Genomic DNA, 19,081 nt, shown 5'->3' with positions numbered 1-19,081 from the left:
CCTGAAGGTTCAAGAAACTTTCAGAAAAAGTTTGAAGGAGAAGAGCTAAAACAAGAAAAGAAGATGTTTGTCTAAACAGATGTGTCTATGAAAGAAGAAAAAATGGCAAATTGTTTTAGATGAAACAAAGCAAATGTGTATAAAAGCCAGAAAACATCAATTCATAATTTTGAGGCATACAATAAATTACCATAATGAAAACCTCCTTTAAACTTGAAGTTTTCTTTAACTTTAGGAGCTCATTGGGTCAATGATGCCATCCGTCTCCCACAAAGCTGTCCTAGAATTTGGGCCCAGTCTACTTTACAGCACTGCTGGGGCTTAGAGAGGTTTTCCAGGATAGATGTATGCACAGCATCTCAATCAGGATCAGGCCTCCACTCAATTGTAATAATTGCTTGTGTGCTCAGGGTATTAGAATTGCAGCAAGACCAATTTATAGCATCTATGTATTCAACACAGAATCACATTTGACTTCAGTCAGAGGAAACAGGGATTTTATTTTTTGCCATGCTTTTGTACATCCTTCCCCACTTTCCTACACCAAAGTAGACAAAAGGAATGTTTAAAGCCTAAGGAGTGTCCTTTTTGGTAAGAAGGCCTTTTGACGTAAGCCTGGTTCACACACTCAGTCTTCTCTCAGTGAACTCTTTTTTTCTTTTCTTTTTTCCACTGTGAAGAGTGAGCTGCACCATAGCAGTAACAACCGTCCCATAAGGGAATAGCAGAGGATGCTGCAGTGTGAATTCTTACAAACTAAATAGGGAGAAACACATTGTAAAAACCATAAATAAAAAATGTGTTTTTGGTGTTTTTAACATGTTCTTGTTGCTATTTTTTTATTGTGGGGGACATATATACAGAATTAGATTTCTGTGTATTCCTTTATTCAAATCGTTGAAATCAGGACCAGACGAAAAAATGCAGTTTGAAAAATAGCTTGTTTGTGATACACAATACACTGGGCGGCTTCAAGCTCTCAGCAACGGGAAAGGGAGGCGGGGTTGCTCCGTGCCAACGGTCTAGCCGTTTATTTAGGCTAAAAAGCATAATCATAATTTAAAGACCACTAGGAACATAAAAATAATTCAAAAGATCATTGGAGTGGGTCTTTAAAATACAGTTTACTTGATATTTTACATAGTTTTTTTGGTTGTTTTAAATTCCCACAGTAACCCAATTTCAAACACTGCCGATGCATGCATCCCAAAAATAACCTACCCTCAAACAAAATCACCTGGCTGTAAAATGTGTTTTAAAGTGCAGATTTTGTACGAGAAGGGCCCAAAAAGATTTACACCCCCACTTCCACTAATGCAGATGTTTATCTTAATCTCAAACACAAAAAGAAGTGCTACTGCCACAGGGTTGGAGCTCAGCAAGGAATGGCCATTTGCAACACACCTCAAATGGGAATCAGGAACAGCTCTGCCATATGCTACGATGCTAGTCTGTAAAGTGCTAATGAGTCTTGAGATGTGGCATTGTGAGGCTATAAAACCTGCCTCCAGCGATGGATTTCTGCACTATTCTAATCAGGAAACTACTGATATTGGATTGAACAAACCAACTGGATAACCAGCATCTCCTTTTATTTTACCATAAGCTGTTGCTTCGGGCAACAAAGAGTAAAAGTGCAGACAACCGAGTCTGACAATAGCTTTCTTTGTATGCAGCAACTAGTCAAAAACTAGGAAAACAAAGCGGTACATAGCAGAAAACACTTTCAATATTACTATACATTTACGATTATAAATCATGCAGATTTCCATATTTTTGGTGCATATGTCATGTGAAGACACAATAACACGTTTAAAAAGAATCAAATAAAAAAATGATCCAGAGAATCGAATTTTTCATTAATCTTATAAGACCAGGTCACCGAACCTGCCACCAAACATCAGTGACAATTCATTTATTTATACAATAGAAGACCCACATTTGTAGAAGTACTAATCTGACCTGAGCAACAACTTTTCTCATTACCAACTCGGAGTCTATGTGTCATTAAGCCCAGCATTCTCCAACAGTCTGAAACTGTGTGAAACAATAGCTAATTTTCCGATGTAGTACTTAAACATTTTCTAATCAATTTAACAACAATCAAACCACTGTTTGGTTAATTGCCTTGACTTTAGGGCCTTTCCTTGCCCATTATCTTGGCAACATCGCAACACTGCAATTAAACACCTAACAATTAAGCTTGCATGTCCTCTGGGCTTTTTTGGCTTATTGAAGTAAACTTTTTCATCATAATAAATGTTTATTGCCAAATACGTATTTCTCAAAATAATTTAATCTAATTAGCTCTGGGTCCCTCCTTAATCAAAAAAATGATCATGACTTCATGCAGATCCTTATAAATTAAAACACCAAGCAATATCGTACAACTTGAGAGCCAATTTGGGGACACAAAATCACACCACTATGCATATTTCCACACAATCTTTTCTAAATTTAATATAACAAAGCATTATTATTGTGAAAAATTTATTGTTAATGCTCTTTCGTTTTATTAGAAAATGTTCACTGGCGGCATATGAAGTAGTTTGTTTTCCAGAGTGGACGGAACACAGCGGGAACGCTTGACTAATACAAATAAAGCATCTGTGTGGTGTCATTTGAACACACTCACTGGAACTGTTGATATAAAAACCTGGGCCTTGATGTCTTCGAAGTTAGTTTACAGGGAAATTAAAATTTAAAGTTAAATTAGTTTTATCAATAAGAAAGAAGATAGAAATGGCTAGCAATAAGGACGGTTTCCAAATACAGCTTCACTTTTTTTACTTAAGAGTTCTATTCCAGAGCTTTTCAACCTTTTTTGAGTCAAGGCACACTTTATCTTTGACAAAAATCCCGCAGCACACCAGCATCCAAAAATTGTACAGTGTCCCTTTGCAATGTTTTTTCTAAAAGATGGAATAAAAGTTACGTTTGTTTTCAGTAATAATTTTCAACTAAATTATTTGACATTTTACCCTGGTAGTTGTTTTTCCCTTCAGTTTTTTAACATGCAATTTTATGTAACCTCACAAAAAAACAAATATATTCTTTCTAAATGGTGACATTTATTTTTATATATATTTTCAATGGTGGTGCAATGGCAACTGTAATTTTAGACCAATTAGGTGATCACAATATGTTTGATAAATTTCACACAAAAAGACTACCATTATATTTATGTTTTCTGTTGCTACACAAAAAGTGAAAATGTTGAAGTTTTATTAGTTTTTCTTTTGTCTTAATCAAAGATAAAGTCTTTGAAAACTTTTACAATAATGTTTTGTTTCTTTTTAGATGATTCAATTGTTTCAATTCAGTTTAATTGTGTCTGTTGGCCACTTCACCTTAATCCTCTTTCTTAAATTTTATTACTTCTTCTTAAATTTAACATACAAAATAATCCTGACCTAATTAAAAAGTGTTTCAGTTAGAAAGATGACTTGGACCAAAAACTGGGATGTTTGGCTGTTAATAAACACAAACCTTGAAGGAGAATTCAACTGTTGACCTCCGATTTCATCAAGAAGATTAAAAAACTGTGTGTTCGTTGTGGTTTCATGACATTTAACAGGGAAGACTCATTGTACGCTGAGACGCTGTCACTTTATCCCAATGCATCATGGGAGAGATAGTGCAAAACTGCCGCCGATTGCAGACATTGTTTTGTTCACTTGTTCCACGATCTGACACCGGATTCTGTGGAAAGCTACACCGCTAAAGACGAGCTTTAGCTGGTATTTTTGTTGGAACAGAGACTTTATGAGCAGAATCGGAACAAGGAAGTGAAGACTTTAACCACTTCTGATTGGTCAGACTGATGACGTTTGATTAAGCCTCCAAGAATGATTGGTGGAGACAGTTGAAGGGACGTGACTTTTACGAAAACAGAGCTGACGCTAAGGCTAAATCGCGGTACCGTCATTCTTATCAAAGTGTCTTTAATAGAATCAAATAAACACAAACAAAAAAGTATTTTACGATCTTTCATATTCCTACTTACTCTGTGTTTTATCAGGGCCTGTTTGGATGAACAAAGAGCTGATATCCTGGAGATGGAAAATGTTTTTAGATCAGTGAAAATGGATAATTTCACACGGCACACCTGGTCATCTCCCACTGCACACTAGTGTGCTGCGGCACACTGGTTGAAAAACACTGTTCTATTCAGTCAACTTGTCTGTCTAAATGACAGAATTGCAACACCACAGATCATTCATTGTGGAGAAGAAAGTAACAGCGATCTTTCTTTTTCTCTTTCGGCTTTTCCCATCAGGGGTCGCCACAGCGAATCATCCTTTTCCACCTCACTCTATCATGAACATCTTCTACCCTAACATTAGCCAACTTCATGTCCTCTGTTAAGACATCCATGTATCTCCTCTTTGGCCGTCCTCTTGCCCTCCTGCCAGGCAGCTCCATCTCCAACATCCTTCTACCAATATATCCACTATATATATATAAGAAAGTAACAGCGATAATTAACAAAAAAAAGTTTTTACTTGTATACAATTAGCCTATTGGAAACCTATGAAATGACAAATTCTTCCAGCAAAAAACTGAAAAAAACAATCCCTTTGGAGTTCTTAAACTTGATGCTTTTATTGCAACCAATAAGGGTGCTGCATTTTTAACCATAAAAATGAATTAACAACAGAGTAATAGAGGTGGTTAAAAAAGATGTCAATGAAAAAGAGACATTCAACAGTGGACTTTCATGCCTGTGTGGTCTTCTACAGATTCTTCAAAATCATAAACCACCGTTTGAACCACATGTGTCAAACTCAAGGTTTTTAATTTCTTAAAATAAAAAATAAAAATTGGTGTGTATTTATTCATATCTAGGGGAAATCTGACTTGAAATTTCGGATTGGGCAACTATACATTAGGACTTAAACACTGTCCATATAACCAAACCTGACAGAATCAAATTAAAAGGATTTATGCTAGAATAACAAGCAAACATATGTTTTCTATGCAACTGTAATCGTCACTTTAAAAAGTTATAGTAAATAAATAATGAGTTATTTAACATTAAGGAGTAGTTATGTTTATTTTTCATTACATTTAGTTACGTGTATAAGTTATATCCGGCCCTTTGAGGACTACCACTATGCTGATGTGGCCCTCGGTGAAAATGAAGTTGACACCCCTGTTTTAAACCATTACTCTAAAGCAATAATTTTTAACATAAATTGTTTGACATGTTTCCATGCAGGTTTAGCGATCTTACAATACACATAACTGCAACTGAGTGCGATCAGAATCATCCTGAACAGTCAGACCAATATAAATTTAGCAGTAGTAAACTAACTACATTTAATCAAATATAGAAATCAATAAAATAATTTAAGGACAAAGGAATACATATGTTTTAAATTAAACACTAAAACTTAAGACCATGTAGTCATTGGTAAAGTTCCTACACTAAGACAATTCTCTAAGATAAAAAAATAAAATAAAATAAAAAATTTATTAACTTTATATATTTCTATATCCCCACACACACTCTAGTGCAGTGTTTTTCAACCTTTTTTGAGCCACGGCACACTTTAACCTTGACAAAAATCCCGCGGCACACCAGCATCCCAAAAAAAAAAAAAAAAAAAAGCAGAAACTCATAGTCTGTTTTGATCTACAGCCCCCCCCCCCCACCCCCGGCAATCTGACGTGCATTTTTGTGATAATTGTGGCAGAAAAAGCAGGAAGTTGCAGATGTTTTTCTAAAAGATGTAATAAAAGTTAAGTTACATACAAACTGTATGTTCGTTGTGTTTTCAAGACGCTGTCCCTTTAAGCCAATGCATCATGGGAGATGTAGTGTGAAAACTGCGAGAAAACGGCAGAAAGACTCGCGTCTCTGAGCTTCATGGTTTTGTTCACTTGTTCCACGGTCTGATACTGGATTCTGTGGAAAGTTACACCGCTAAAGACGAGCTTTAGCTGGTGTTTTTGTCGGAACTGACTGAGTTATGAGCTAAATTGGAACAAGGAAGTGGAGACTTTAACCACTTCTGATTGGTCAGACTGATGACATGTGATTAAGCCTTCAAGAATGATTGGTGGAGTCGTGGAGACAGTAAAAGCTGCGGGACTTTTCCTTACACAGTTATAGCTGCAGGTAAATCGCGTTACCGTCATTCTTATCAAAATGTCTTTAATAGAATAAACACAACGAAAAAAGTATTTTATGATCGTTTATATTCCTAACTACTCAGTGTTTTATCAGGACCTGTTTGGATGAACAAAGAGCTGATTTCCTGGAGATGGTTAATGTTTTTAGATCAGTTAATGAGGGCAATTTTCCACGGCACACTTGACCATCTCCCACGGCACACTAGTGTGCCGCGGCACACTGGTTGAAAAACACTGCTCTAGTGGATTGAAAAAGCTTGGGAGTCTGCAATGATTCTTTGGAGAAAAGTACCTTTCCTATTTAGTTTCTTAAAACAACGCCTGAAAAGGAGACGTGCACAAAACAAAAAACAGTGAAGCTACGACTTGAATGGCCCTACACTGGATGGGCTGGCCATGTGACAGAAGAACCAGCACAGAAGTGCCCTTGGGTCATCGCCATCTCTGATGAAGGCAAATACCAGGCACGGTTTTTTTTCTACATTTATATAAGGCCAGAGCAAGAAAAGGCTTTAGTGTCATCTGTTGAGAATGTTCATAAATTCTACTCAAATACAATATTTTCACGAACTATTAAATATTACAGCATAGGCCTAAATAATGACAGTTTACTTTTGTACTTTTCTAAGAGATGTTTGGATACGTTCTTTTAACATTTACGTCATAAATGATTTTAGAAATTTAGAATAAATTATGATTGAACATTAGTTTATATAAATTGCCTTACTGAGTTATCAAGCCTGCCCCAATTGTACTCCGTTAACAGGTTAGGAAGGAATCAATGAATTAAATTTGGTAAAGAAAAGTATTTAAAATGAATTTTAAAAAGGTTAAATTATGATAGTTACACTCAGGGATTCTCATATGCAGAGATTAAAATAAACTACCAAATTTGATCGTTTCTAACAAATGTTAATGAATTTTACAGGGAGGCATACCAACACTTGCAATCTCCAGCAATTACTGCAGGGGAAAAAAAACTTTAACTTAGCAGTACTTTGACACATGTTTAGGTCAAAGGACCTAGTGGGAAAACCCTTCATCCTGACCTCCCACAGGCCGTGAGTCTGAGCACAAACCACATCTAGATGTCGTCACAATGATCTACATCTATTTCAATCTAAGTTTATGTATATCCACATAAAAAAGACATGCATTGTGAGTAAAGCCTCACATTTTTAGAATAACTAAGACAGGGCAGTAAGTGCCTTATTTCCTGTCTGAACAGGGACTCTAAGGAAGAGCAGTGAGGCCGTTTTTTTTATCCCCCCCCCCACCCCACCGCATTCTGTCCCGCTTCCTCTCTTCAACTTCCTGAACGTTATAATGACTCCAGCATTTGGTCCGTTTCCCACTGTTTGTCACCGGTTGCTTTAACAAAACTATCATTCAGTTACACACAATTAGATCAGAGTACCACATCTTAAAAAGATCAAGCATTGTATGACAAACTTCTTACTTAGGATAACCCAATAGGAATTAAGCATTTAAAAACGGATGTGAAGAGTGCAATAAATTAACAGGCTGTGCAAAAACCCCAAGTTTACACAACCTGGGGTGACTGGGGCTTCCTTAAACCTCACATCAATCATCAAAACCTTTAAATGCCAAAACCTTCACCAACAGACCAAAACTGAGTCATTAAATATGATTCACAATGTGATATTGTCAAAACTGACACACACAAAATCTTACACTTTTCAAAAACATTAAATTCAAGCAAACCAACATATTTAGATTAAGTTTAAATGTATAGTACACTGGTATTAGTTTGAGTGTTTTATAAAGTTTAACTGGCGCTTTAAAGAATCATTTATAAAAACGTTCCCTGTGGTGTTTTAATTATGATTATGAAGTTTTTAACAAAATCCCACAACCTAAATGTCTTAAAAAGCCATATTTCATGTTTATCTGAAGTCTCTGTTTCCCAAATTTCCCTCTATGTGGGTGTGGCCGTTTGTTGCTAAACTGAGTAGCCCCGCCCTTGCTCCCCCCTTTCTGCAAGCTGCGTCTTGGCTGAGTGAAGAGCTTGACACAAGGGGGGCGGGGGCACAAACGACGCCGACTGACAGTCTTTATTCTCCAAAGTTTCTCTTTAGCGATAAAGAAACAGTAAAAAGTGGCATATTTGTAGATCAAAATCGACACTTTTTGAACAATGTGTGGAATGACAAAACAACTGTGTGTGCCAGACCCTGCTGTTTATTAAATTTACACAAAAAAGAACCTACAGCCAATACTGTATGTAAGCAAGCTGGAAAAGCTGGATTCAGTTGTTAACAGCTACAGGAAATAACACATGCAGATATGTATGATAGAACGGTCTAATTCCAATCCATTTGTGAGTCAAAAAAAGTTAAACCATGCTAGCAGTCATGGTCATGTTTTCTCAATCCCTCTGTCATGGTGTGAGTTTGAAACGACTGCTCTCATAGCAACAGATTGACATCACCTTTCACTCTGGTATAGAGAAAAGGAAGGTTTCTTCTACTCTATCAAACCAACTCTCCTGAATTCCAGCCAAAGACCTTGTTCCACCTACACGCTCCAGTCAACCTCGTGCTTCCACAGTATCCAATCAAGACACCAGAAAACAGAAAGAAAGAAAAAAGAATCACAACAAACCACCAAAAAGATTGTGGTTGTGTTTTTCTGACAGGCCTTTAGAGTTCTTCAAATATGGTTATGCTGAGTAACTACACCATTGGCCCACAGCACAAATAGCATTGCTCTGATGTAATCCTACCCACTAATGGCATAAACAAACACACAGCTTTCAGTGTTTCTCCTCCAAGTCTATCTGTACTTAACTTAAAAGGCAACTCTAGATGTTAGTGCCCATCAGGAGACTTGAGTCTTCAAGGAATCGAAAAATACACATTTGTAGTGTGATGCAAGTAAAAGAAAAATGTGTTTTATATTGAAATTATTTGAATAATGGTTTTGCTGTTGAAATTACCCTTAGCAAAAAGTAGTACACCTGAAGTTTATTTTGTAAAGTATAAATGTGTATAAGTATAGCATGTACACTACAGACCATAAATGTGTAGTGCAGGAAGTATAGTAATTGAATACTTCTTCAGACTAGAATATTTTAAGTTTACAACATTATTTAGTATATAAAAGTAAGCTTCAAGTATACTGCCTCACCTTAAGTTTGTGCTATGTATAGTTCTAGTACACTTAGATTACTTTTTGCTAAGGAACAATCCTGTAACTAAAACTATCATATGAAACATTATTTTTTACTTATGCTATAAAAAAATTCTGTTTATGCTTCCAAGTTTTAGATCATTACATTTCTACTTAGTAATGTCAACCTAACACAGTGAAAAAACAAAAAGGACAAACCAAGGCCCCACCCAGGGATGAATAATCACTTCCTCTCTCTGAGAGTTGAGCTGAGCTTTTTTAAACAGGCTTTGCTTCATTGCTCTGCTTGGGAGATTGAGCAACATCCAACAAGTCTGGCCACGAGACAAGTTCAACAGAAAAAGAAACAAGGAATCTGTCCTCATCTTACTTGATTTTTCAGTAATTTGGTATCAACATTCAGTGAGGGTTTTTTTCCGGCAGCAGGGACAGGTCCTCCAAGAAATAGTTTCAGTGTAAAGACACTAAATCGAAGATATCGCTGTTACAAACTACTGATTGGCCAGTTGAAATTGCATTTTTCAAGGCTAAGATAGTAAAACTAATAATGAAATAAATAATATAAACTAAATTAAATAACATACGCAATAAAATAATTATTCCCTTATGGAGACTCAGTGGTAGAGTCCAGAAGACTGAAAATTTCTGGATTTTTGGTAGAACATCTTCCATGCTCTGTTGTATTGAAATTCTTTAACATGTGGCTGTTTATGCTCAGCAACAAACAGGCAGCAAGGTGATCCCCTGCAGCCTGTTTCTCAAATCAGTCAACTTCACTGTGTTACATTGTTTCTCCATGTCTAATGTTACTTAAACATTATATTTAACATCAATGGTAGATAATTTACACGTCACATCTGACTGCAAGCATAAACGCAGGTTTTTACGAAAATATTAATTAGTAAAAGGTTAATGATAGCTCCCTAACATCATCTTCATCAGATGTCTTTCTCTGTCAGTCAGTGAATACACCTTGACGTGTAGAAATGGGCTTAATGGTGTCCGTTATTTTTCTCAAGTTACCAACACTGACTTCACACTGGGACCAAATGATTTCAACTACAGATACCGTATGTTGCGTAACGTCAGCTGACCATCAATAACTTTGGATGTCAATTTCACTTGTAAAATCTATTAGGACTTGCAACAGTGGTGTAATTGCCACACACAAAAAAACTAAATTTCAAGGAGCGGCAGCTAGGATTTAGGAATGGCGGCTAAATCCTAAATGAATGCCGATCCTAAATGACTGTAGAAGAAACGCTGACATTACTTTAAGCCAGAAAGACCTAATGTTCCTTATAAGGCCTCATCTAGAGCCCAAAAAACAACATTTGCTGCCTAAGAACATCAGAGACCTAAAGAGCAGAGGAATTTCTCACAGACATGATGAACAGTTTTTCCCATTTCTTAACCTGCACTCTTTATAAGCTATTGTGAGTTCACAATCCCACCCAGCAACAGTCTTTCCTTTTATGCTACGATTTTTAAAGAACATTTAAAGACCCACTCCGAAGAGAATTGTGTTTTGAACATGTCCTTGTGGCCTTTTTCTGATGATGGGGGGCATATAATAAGAAAATTAAGCTCAAAGTGTATCTGAGTATTTCTTTATTCAAATAGTTGTGAATCGTGAGCAGATGAAAAAATGCTGTTTAAAAAAAGATCCTATTTGTGACGTTGAAAATACGCTGGGCAGGCCACAAGCTCCCTGCTACGCTCTACTGTGATGCATCCACTCGCAGACAAATAGATCCATGGACGTCTTTGTTTCCCTCGTCTGACCTGGAATCTGACTCAAAACTGTTCGGCTGGTTAGCTCCAATATTGCTTGCCATTTTTGTTTAACTGATAATGTTAGGTTACGGTTGTGAGGGGCTATAAACAAGGGCACGTAAACACGAGCGCTTAGTTATGGGTGATGGGAAGGGGGGGTTGCTTAGCACCAATGGTCCCTGTCCACAACTTAGAGCCAAATTTATGATGAACTCGTGCCGGCCTGCAGAAACTATCTCCTAGTTTTTTGACACAGGTTTTTTGATTTTGGCTAAAAAGGGCATAATCATAATTCAAAGACCACTTGAAACACTTTGAAAATAGCTCAAAAGATGATCGGAGTGGGACTAACACAAGCATCTAAGTAAAATACATAACCAGTTTGCTATTGTCAGTTCTTACATTTGCAATCCACCCAAATGTCTCCTTTATGTAAAGGTAAACTTGAAGATTACTTCCATTTATAGGTTTATCTTTCATAGGGTTCACTCTCCACACCAATGAATGTTCAAATAAGAACCCATGGTATAAAACAGCTAGAGACAGCCTCTTTCTGCACCGTCAACACATTCAAACAGTAAAAATACACTTTAAAGTGTATATGGCAACTATTACATACAATCAATTTCTTCATAAGTCAAGACAAGAACACATTTAACAAGCAACAGCTTGAGATTTTAGACAGACCACAAGAGAAAAGCTCCATCCAAACACACATCTCTCTGTAGCTTAGTGACAGTAGAAATCCACTGAGTCACAAAAAGGGTTGGTCCTCTTTCCCAGGATCCTGCCACTCCCTCCCCATCAGCGTATGTAGCCACTCAAACCGGTGTGTGCGATTTAAATGTAATAATTTCTGTTGGTTTCAGTTGTTATCGCATTGACAATGCCCCCGCTGCTGAATAAGGTCTCTCTTATCAAGTTCACAACACTGAAAGAGTTCAAGTAATCAACACAACAGCATGGACATCACTGTATTGTGAGTAAGGGTGTTTCCAAGTTTTAGGAACCAGGCGTCAAAACGTAGCCAGGGTCCCTCTTCAAACCACCCAGTAATTAGTCTGCAGACATAACTGGGAACTCAGTGTCACACCCAAACATGACGCAACACATAAGACCTAAAAATATGATTTTTTTTTGTATCAATTGAATTTTAAATAAATAAATGTGGGAATTAAAACATTAAAAGGACACATTTTGAAACAGATATTAAGTTACTCAACTAAACAAGCCAAATGTTTTTAACAGCAGACAGGTGTGTACAGTAAATAGTTTCACATGTGTTAACAAAGGTTGACTGATAGTTCAATTTATGGGGATTATGACTTCTGCTGTCCAGATGGTGGATTTCAGGTTGCTCTATTTGCAGATTTAATAATTAATTAGCCTCCAACCAAATGCAACTCACAATCGTTGACCTCTTCTTTTATTACGTCTTGTGATTCCATCTCTGGTCTAAAGCTGATCATCAAATAAGGAGGTTCATCTAATTTGCATATCAAACCCTACTGTTGACTATGGAATCCGGCAACTGAGTCCACCTTATCTCAAGCAAGGAAGTTGCCTCACTAGATGTGATCCCTTGGCCTCTAAAGTTATTCAATAACTTTTTTTTTTCTGTGTTCATACGGAAGCATAAAAATTGACCCAGCAGTAAGAGGAAGATTGCTCTTTAGAAAATCTTTAAGAAATGCTTTTTGATCACATGATCCACTGAGTGCCTTGAAAATGGACCTACTTAAAGAAATTGTATCTCTTAAGGTGAACTCCAGCTGCTATTAGCTGGGGATACATTAAATAGTAATACTAACACATCAACAATTGTGTTTTGTACTTCAGTAAACAGCAACAGTATCTTGACAACACTTTGTTAAGTAATTACTGTGGGATCATACAGGAGAGGTTAAGGAAATAAAGTTTTTGAAACTTTTGCGGGCTCACTAGCGTTGACTTTGCAGAGGGTAGTATTTATACGCTAGGAATGCCACAATTCTAGGCTTAAACTGAACCATTGAACCGAATTCTGGGTAAAGTTAAATGTAAACCATTAGCTTTACATTTACATAGGTTTACATTGAAAGTGTCCGACAAATGTTGAGCTACACCAGGCTGAGTGTACAGCAACATTCACACCACCCTCTACAGAGCAGCCAATTCTAATGAAAATTCTATGTAACCACTGGTTTTAAGCTTCCACATTCAAAACTCTTGTGTTAGCGTGTAGCCATGCCAGTTTTATGAGCATTTTTGGGCTCTATGTAAAAAAGTAAACGGCCACTGAACATGTGGCGAAAGTTAAACCAGGACAAACTTTAACCAATCAGGGACTTGGATTTGGTCTATGTGGCGAACCCAAACACGGCGACGAACCAGACGACGAACCAAGCCCACTCTCCTGACATGATAGTAATCCATATCCTAACTGCAAGGATGCAATGAACTAACCAGTTTGTGTTTCATGCCTAAATCGTGAGATTTGCACCGCTTTGACATTTTGCACAAAGCCTCTTTAAACTGTAGGTGGCAGACATGTGCTAATAAACAGCAGAAAAAGGAAAAGATGAAGAAGCCCCTCCCTGCTTGTCTACTGTGAACAGTAGGTGTCAAACACATGTTCAGAAATGCGTGTTTAGCGCCCAGTGTGTACGTAGCTTTAAAGATGTCAGTGTTTATACACAAGGGACGCCACAAGTGTTAGCTTAAAATTAAACTGTATGTACACCATTGAACCCAATTGTGGGGGAAGTAAATCGCTGCATGCATTAGAATTAGTATAATACTAGTATAATGGGCGGCCGTGGTGCAGCGGTAGGGCGGTCGACCCATGATCGTAAGATTGCCGGTTCGATTCTCGCCTTGCACGCCCATGAGTCCAAGTGTCCTTGGGCAAGACACTGAACCCCACCTTGCCTCTGGTGGTAGGCGGGCGCCTGTGTTTGGCAGCGGAGCCGCCACCAGTGTGTGAATGTGTGAGTGACTGTGTGTGTGACTGGGTGAATGGGTCTGTGACTGTAAAGCGCTTTGTCCTTGTAGGAAGAAAGGCGCTATATAAGTAAACGCCATTTACCATTTACAACTGAAAGTTTTTTGGGGTTTTTTTAATTGTTGCTTTCTAAAATCAAATTGGGGGGGGGGGGGGGGGGGGGTTCTAAATAACTGTGGGGTTTGCTTTGTTGTTGCTTTAAGACACAAATCATACATCAAATTAAAACCAAACCCAAAAATCGAGGTTTGAACCGAATTGTGAAGAAGGTGTATTGTAGCATTCCTATCAGGCACTCTTTGATCCTTTTTGCAACATTCCCAAAAAACCTACCAGTTTTTTATTTTTGCCCTCATCCTCGCTGGACTTCTTTTTTGAGGGTTTACTTGGATCCTCCCCACCGCTGGCTTGATCCATTTTTTGTCTTCAAATTAGTTCCCCTTCAAAAAAAAAAAAAAAGGGGGGGGGGGGGGCAAAGTGCCTTCTCCTTAAGTGTTGGGTTACTTCCACCAATGAGGCAAAAAAAAATCCAGATTATGTTTTGTGAAAATCCATTCAATCCCAAAATTGAAAAAGTTGGGCGAGTCCCAATAGTTGCAAAGAAGCATCAGATCCTGAGGAAGCAGCTGGAAGAACTTAAGAGGTGTGGCGGTGTGAGAAACAAGACCCTGGTGGTGACGGCTCAGCAGTAAGTCAACTCAAACGGAGGCTTTCTGAAAGTGACAAAAGGGGACAAACAATGAGTTTCTCGCCGGCCTTAGTTAAAATGGTCAAAATGTTTATCACACTTGTTTCCCGGCGCTGCTTTAAAATAAAAAAAAACAGCATTCGGGTCGCTGGGATATTTATGAGGACTATAAACTATAAGATAACCGGCAAAAAGTCGTATAAAACATTTTGACAGCGACAACTCCCTTACAGAACTTCAAATTGGTGTATACTTGTTTGTTTACCTTAAAAAAAAAGCTAAAAATCTCAAAGAAAGGAACGTACTACTACCCTTAGTTTAAAGTTGGTCATAACAACGAGGTAACGGATTAAATAAGTCTGGTAACTCTGACATTTTGCAGCTATAAAAGGTTTTTGTCTATTCTCTTACAGTTTATAAATGTATTGCTATAATAACGGCGACTTGTGATGTTTAGAAAATCACCGTTGTTCTCTGACTGGACTACACTTTGCAGTGCTGTGGACTCACTCAAGCGAGCTACGGGACCGCCGTCACCCAGCAAGCATTGCTCAGTTTACCCGACATAAAACACGCCGCCAATTACAACCTCACTGCATAAAAAACAATGTAAAAATGTCAATAATGTCAAAGAAAACTCAAAATTAGTTCCCGGAGCTTACCTTTGGCAACCAAGCATGAAAACCAGGCCCACTGAAGACCAGCCCCTCCTACAAGCTGATTGGTGTAGGAGAAACGTCATGGATGGTGAACCCTTCAACCATTGGTCACATGTGCTGACAGTCTCCTCGTTGCTGTGGCGTCCAATGGGCGGAGTCTAGTGACGAAAAGGTTTGTCTGATTTCACAGCAAGCGGATGGGATTCAAATTAGATGTAAGAATAAACAGGGGAGGAAGGGATGAGAGAGACGCTGACCTTGAGTCTGTTTTAAGACCAAACAGTAGTAGTAGTAAAATTTAAAATTTTTTGTAACACATTCTATTTCACTTTCATGTATATCTTAAAGAAAACGATCAAAATAATAACCAAATAGTAACAATTCCTATTCTAAATTTATTCATTGTTTGTAGTTTTGTCAAAGGAAGCACTCAAGCTTTTTGTTTCCTGTCATTTCGTTTGTTTTACTAAAAACATTATTTTATATGTGGGAGATTTCAATTCATATGGGAGGTTTTAATTAGGTTTTTTGTTCTGTTTTTCAAATCCTTTAAATATAATCAGTATCATAAGTACGTGCTTCTATTTTTCAAGAAACTTTTTATAAAGGTTTAGATGTATGATCAATCCCCAGTTTGAAAAATAATATCTGTATACCAATTGCCCAATCCAATTGTTAGAGACGAAACACTGAAAATGTTCATAAAACATCAGTATTGAATATTAAAAAATGTTTCTTTTACACATTTTATCACTTTTAGAGTGTATTGTGTGAATCACTGCTTCTTACCAGCAGTGGATGTATAGGCTTACAATAAAAAGAGGTCTGATATATTACTATAATGTAAAATATTATCATTATCATCTTTATTTATTTCTATTTATTTATTTACTCTATTTACTTTGTTAGTGTTTGTATATTTGGTGATTTGTAATTTTTGTTACTTGTTCTTTTCATTTAGTTTCCAAGATGAGTTAACTTTTCACTTTAAGATAAGTAAAAGTTCAGTTTAATTCAATTTATGGTGAACTGAGTGAAAATAAAGGCAAAAGTCTAGTTGGCACAGGAACCAATCAAAACATTTCTGCATCTTTAAAGAAATAATTGTGGTCTTAAGATGTTCAAAAATACATTAAGTTTAACAAAAGGCTAATCACAGATTGCAGAGCTTCATATCCTTAAACATTAAGTGGTTAGTGCACACATACAAACATGCTCACACACTTTTATGCACTTACGGTAGATAAGCTGCACTACTTTATCTAAAAGCACTACATCCAGGATACAGCCTTCTGTGATGACTGACAAACTGATGACTGGCGATCCTTGGAAGATGTTTTGCAGCTTCAAGAAGATCTAAACTTTACTCTTAGTATCGGCTCCAACGTCTTGAAATGTTCAGGCCTGATTGTACTGTTGTTAGCCCGTATTACACAAACCTAATCTCACACAGAACTCTGCTTTCAGTGTTAACTTTAAACGTCCAATATTTGTTATCCAACATACAAGGTTAGTCTGGTTTGATGTGTTAAAAAACAAATTGAAAGTATACCATTTTGGGGGCTGTAACATAAAATGAATGTCTTGTTTGTAGTACCCAGTAATGAAAAAAATAAATAAAAAAGAATTCAGTTGATTGACCAACCAGCTAATGAAATAGGCAATGTCAAAGAGACTCCTTGGATTAGCATCTGGACAGACATCAGGAATCTTCATGTCTTAAAAATTCTCTCCAATAATCTATCGATCTTTTTTAAAAGCATTCCCACTTTAATTATGATTGTGTCATTTTTAGCCAAAATTAAAATACAGTTGTTTCCTAGGGCTTATAGCTTCTCACACAATTAACCTAACGTAACCCGCACAGGAAAAATGGTGAGCAATATCAGAGCTATTTAGCCGTACAGTTCTGAGCCAGATACCAGCTCAGAGGAGGAAAACAGACGCCCATGAATCGAGTTGGCTACCACTGGATTCATCATAATTGAGCAGAGCAGGAAGCTTGTGCCCCACCCAATCTTTATCAAACAAAATTATTTTGTCTGCACCTGATTCACTATGATTTGAATAAAGAAATACTCAGAAATGCAATTTTAAGCCAAATTTTCATTAAATATATCCTCCATCATATATATAAAAATTCTAAAAGAAAATTTTATAAACTCTTCCCCGTGAACCGCCACCTTAACGTGGTGGGGGAGTTTGAGAGCTCGGGTGATCCCAGGAGCTAAGCTGTCTGGGGCTTAAGCCCCTGGTAGGGTCTCCCATGGCAGACAGGTCCTGGGTGACGAGCCAGACAAAGAGCGGTTCAGAAACCCCTGATGAAAAGAAACAACGAGGACCCGATTACGTCGCCCGGATTGGCGTCACCGGGGCCCCACTCTGGAGCCAGGCCCAGGGTCGGGGCTCGGAGGCGAGCGCCTGGTGGCCGGGGCTCTTCCCACGGGTCCCGGTCGGGCACAGCCCGAAGGAGCGACGTGGGACCACTCTCCCATGGGCCCACCACCCGTAGGAGACCTCAAAAGGGGCCGGTGCAATGTGGTTTGGGTGGCAGTCGAGGGCGGGTGCCTCGGCGGCCCAAACCCCGATCATGGAACCTGGCTTTTGGGACATGATCTGAACCCGAGTGGTGTTTTGTTATTGGACTTCTGTGCTCGTCATAGTTTGTCCATAACGAACACCATGTTCGAGCACAAGGGTGTCCATCAGTACACCTGGCATCAGGACGCCCTAGGCAGGAGGTCAATGATCGACTTTGTAGTTGTTTCAGGTGACCTTCGGCCCTGTGTCTTGGACACTCGGGTGAAGAGAGGGGCGGAGCTGTCCACCGATCACTACCTGGTGGTGAGTTGGATTCGCTGGCGGGGAAGGAGGCCGGAAAGACTTGGAAGACCCAAACGTACTGTGAGGGTCTGCTGGGAACGTCTGGCTGAGCCCTCCGTCAGGGAAGTCTTTAACTCCCACATCCGGGAGAACTTCAAACAGGTACCGGGGGAGGTTGGGGACATTGAGTCCGAGTGGACCATGTTTTCCACCTCCATTGTCTCTGCTGCTGCTCGGAGCTGTGGTCGCAAGGTCTCTGGTGCCTGTCGCGGCGGTAACCCCAGAACCCGGTGGTGGACACCGGAAGTAAGGGATGCCGTCAAGCTGAAGAAGGAGTCCTACCAGGCCTGGCTGGCCTGCGGGACTCCAGAGGCAGCTGACAGGTACCGGCAGTCTAAGCGAGCTGCGGCCCGGACTGTTGCGGAGGCGAAAACTCGGTCCTGGGAGGAGTTCGGTGAGGCCATGGAGAAGGACTATCGGTTGGCCTCGAAGAAATTCTGGCAAACCATCCGACGACTCAGGAGGGGAAAGCAGTTCTCCACAGGCACCGTTTTCAGTGCAGGTGGGGAGCTGTTGACTTCGACTGGGGACATTGTCGGGCGGTGGAAGGAGTACTTCGAGGATCTCCTCAATCCCACTGACACGCCTTCTTTTGAAGAAGTGGAGAGTGAGGATTTTGGGGTGGGGCTGTCCATTACCCGGGCTGAAGTCACTGAGGTAGTCAACGAGCTCCTCGGTGGCAAGGCCCCGGGGGTGGATGAAGTCCGCCCTGAGCACCTCAAGTCTCTGGATGCTGTGGGAGTGTCTTGGCTGACACGTCTCTGCAGCATCGCGTGGCGGTCGGGAACCGTACCACTGGAC

The 19,081-nt window shown here is 38.9% G+C and overlaps 1 protein-coding gene across 12 annotated transcripts in view; it reads right to left on the bottom strand.

Annotated features, from left to right (window-relative positions):
- diaph2 (diaphanous-related formin 2) overlaps positions 1–15,533 on the bottom strand; it is a 426,471-nt gene extending 410,938 nt beyond the window's left edge. For 10 of the 12 annotated variants that reach the window (XM_078953946.1, XM_078953948.1, XM_078953953.1 and 7 more), the window contains exons 1-2: positions 15,401–15,533; positions 14,384–14,763 (exon numbers count right to left, since the gene is read on the bottom strand). In XM_078953946.1, coding sequence (XP_078810072.1) covers positions 14,384–14,467 — 84 coding nt within the window. In that variant the 5' untranslated portion in view covers positions 14,468–14,763; positions 15,401–15,533. The other 2 variants (XM_078953947.1, XM_078953955.1) reach the window with 1 other exon arrangement.
- Between the last annotated feature and the right edge of the window lie 3,548 nt (positions 15,534–19,081).

Source organism: Oryzias latipes, chromosome 10 (genome assembly GCF_053564925.1).
Source record: "Oryzias latipes strain Hd-rR chromosome 10, Olatipes_Hd-rR_3.1".
Taxonomy (NCBI): domain Eukaryota; kingdom Metazoa; phylum Chordata; class Actinopteri; order Beloniformes; family Adrianichthyidae; genus Oryzias; species Oryzias latipes.
This window is presented reverse-complemented; position numbering and strand designations above follow the sequence as displayed.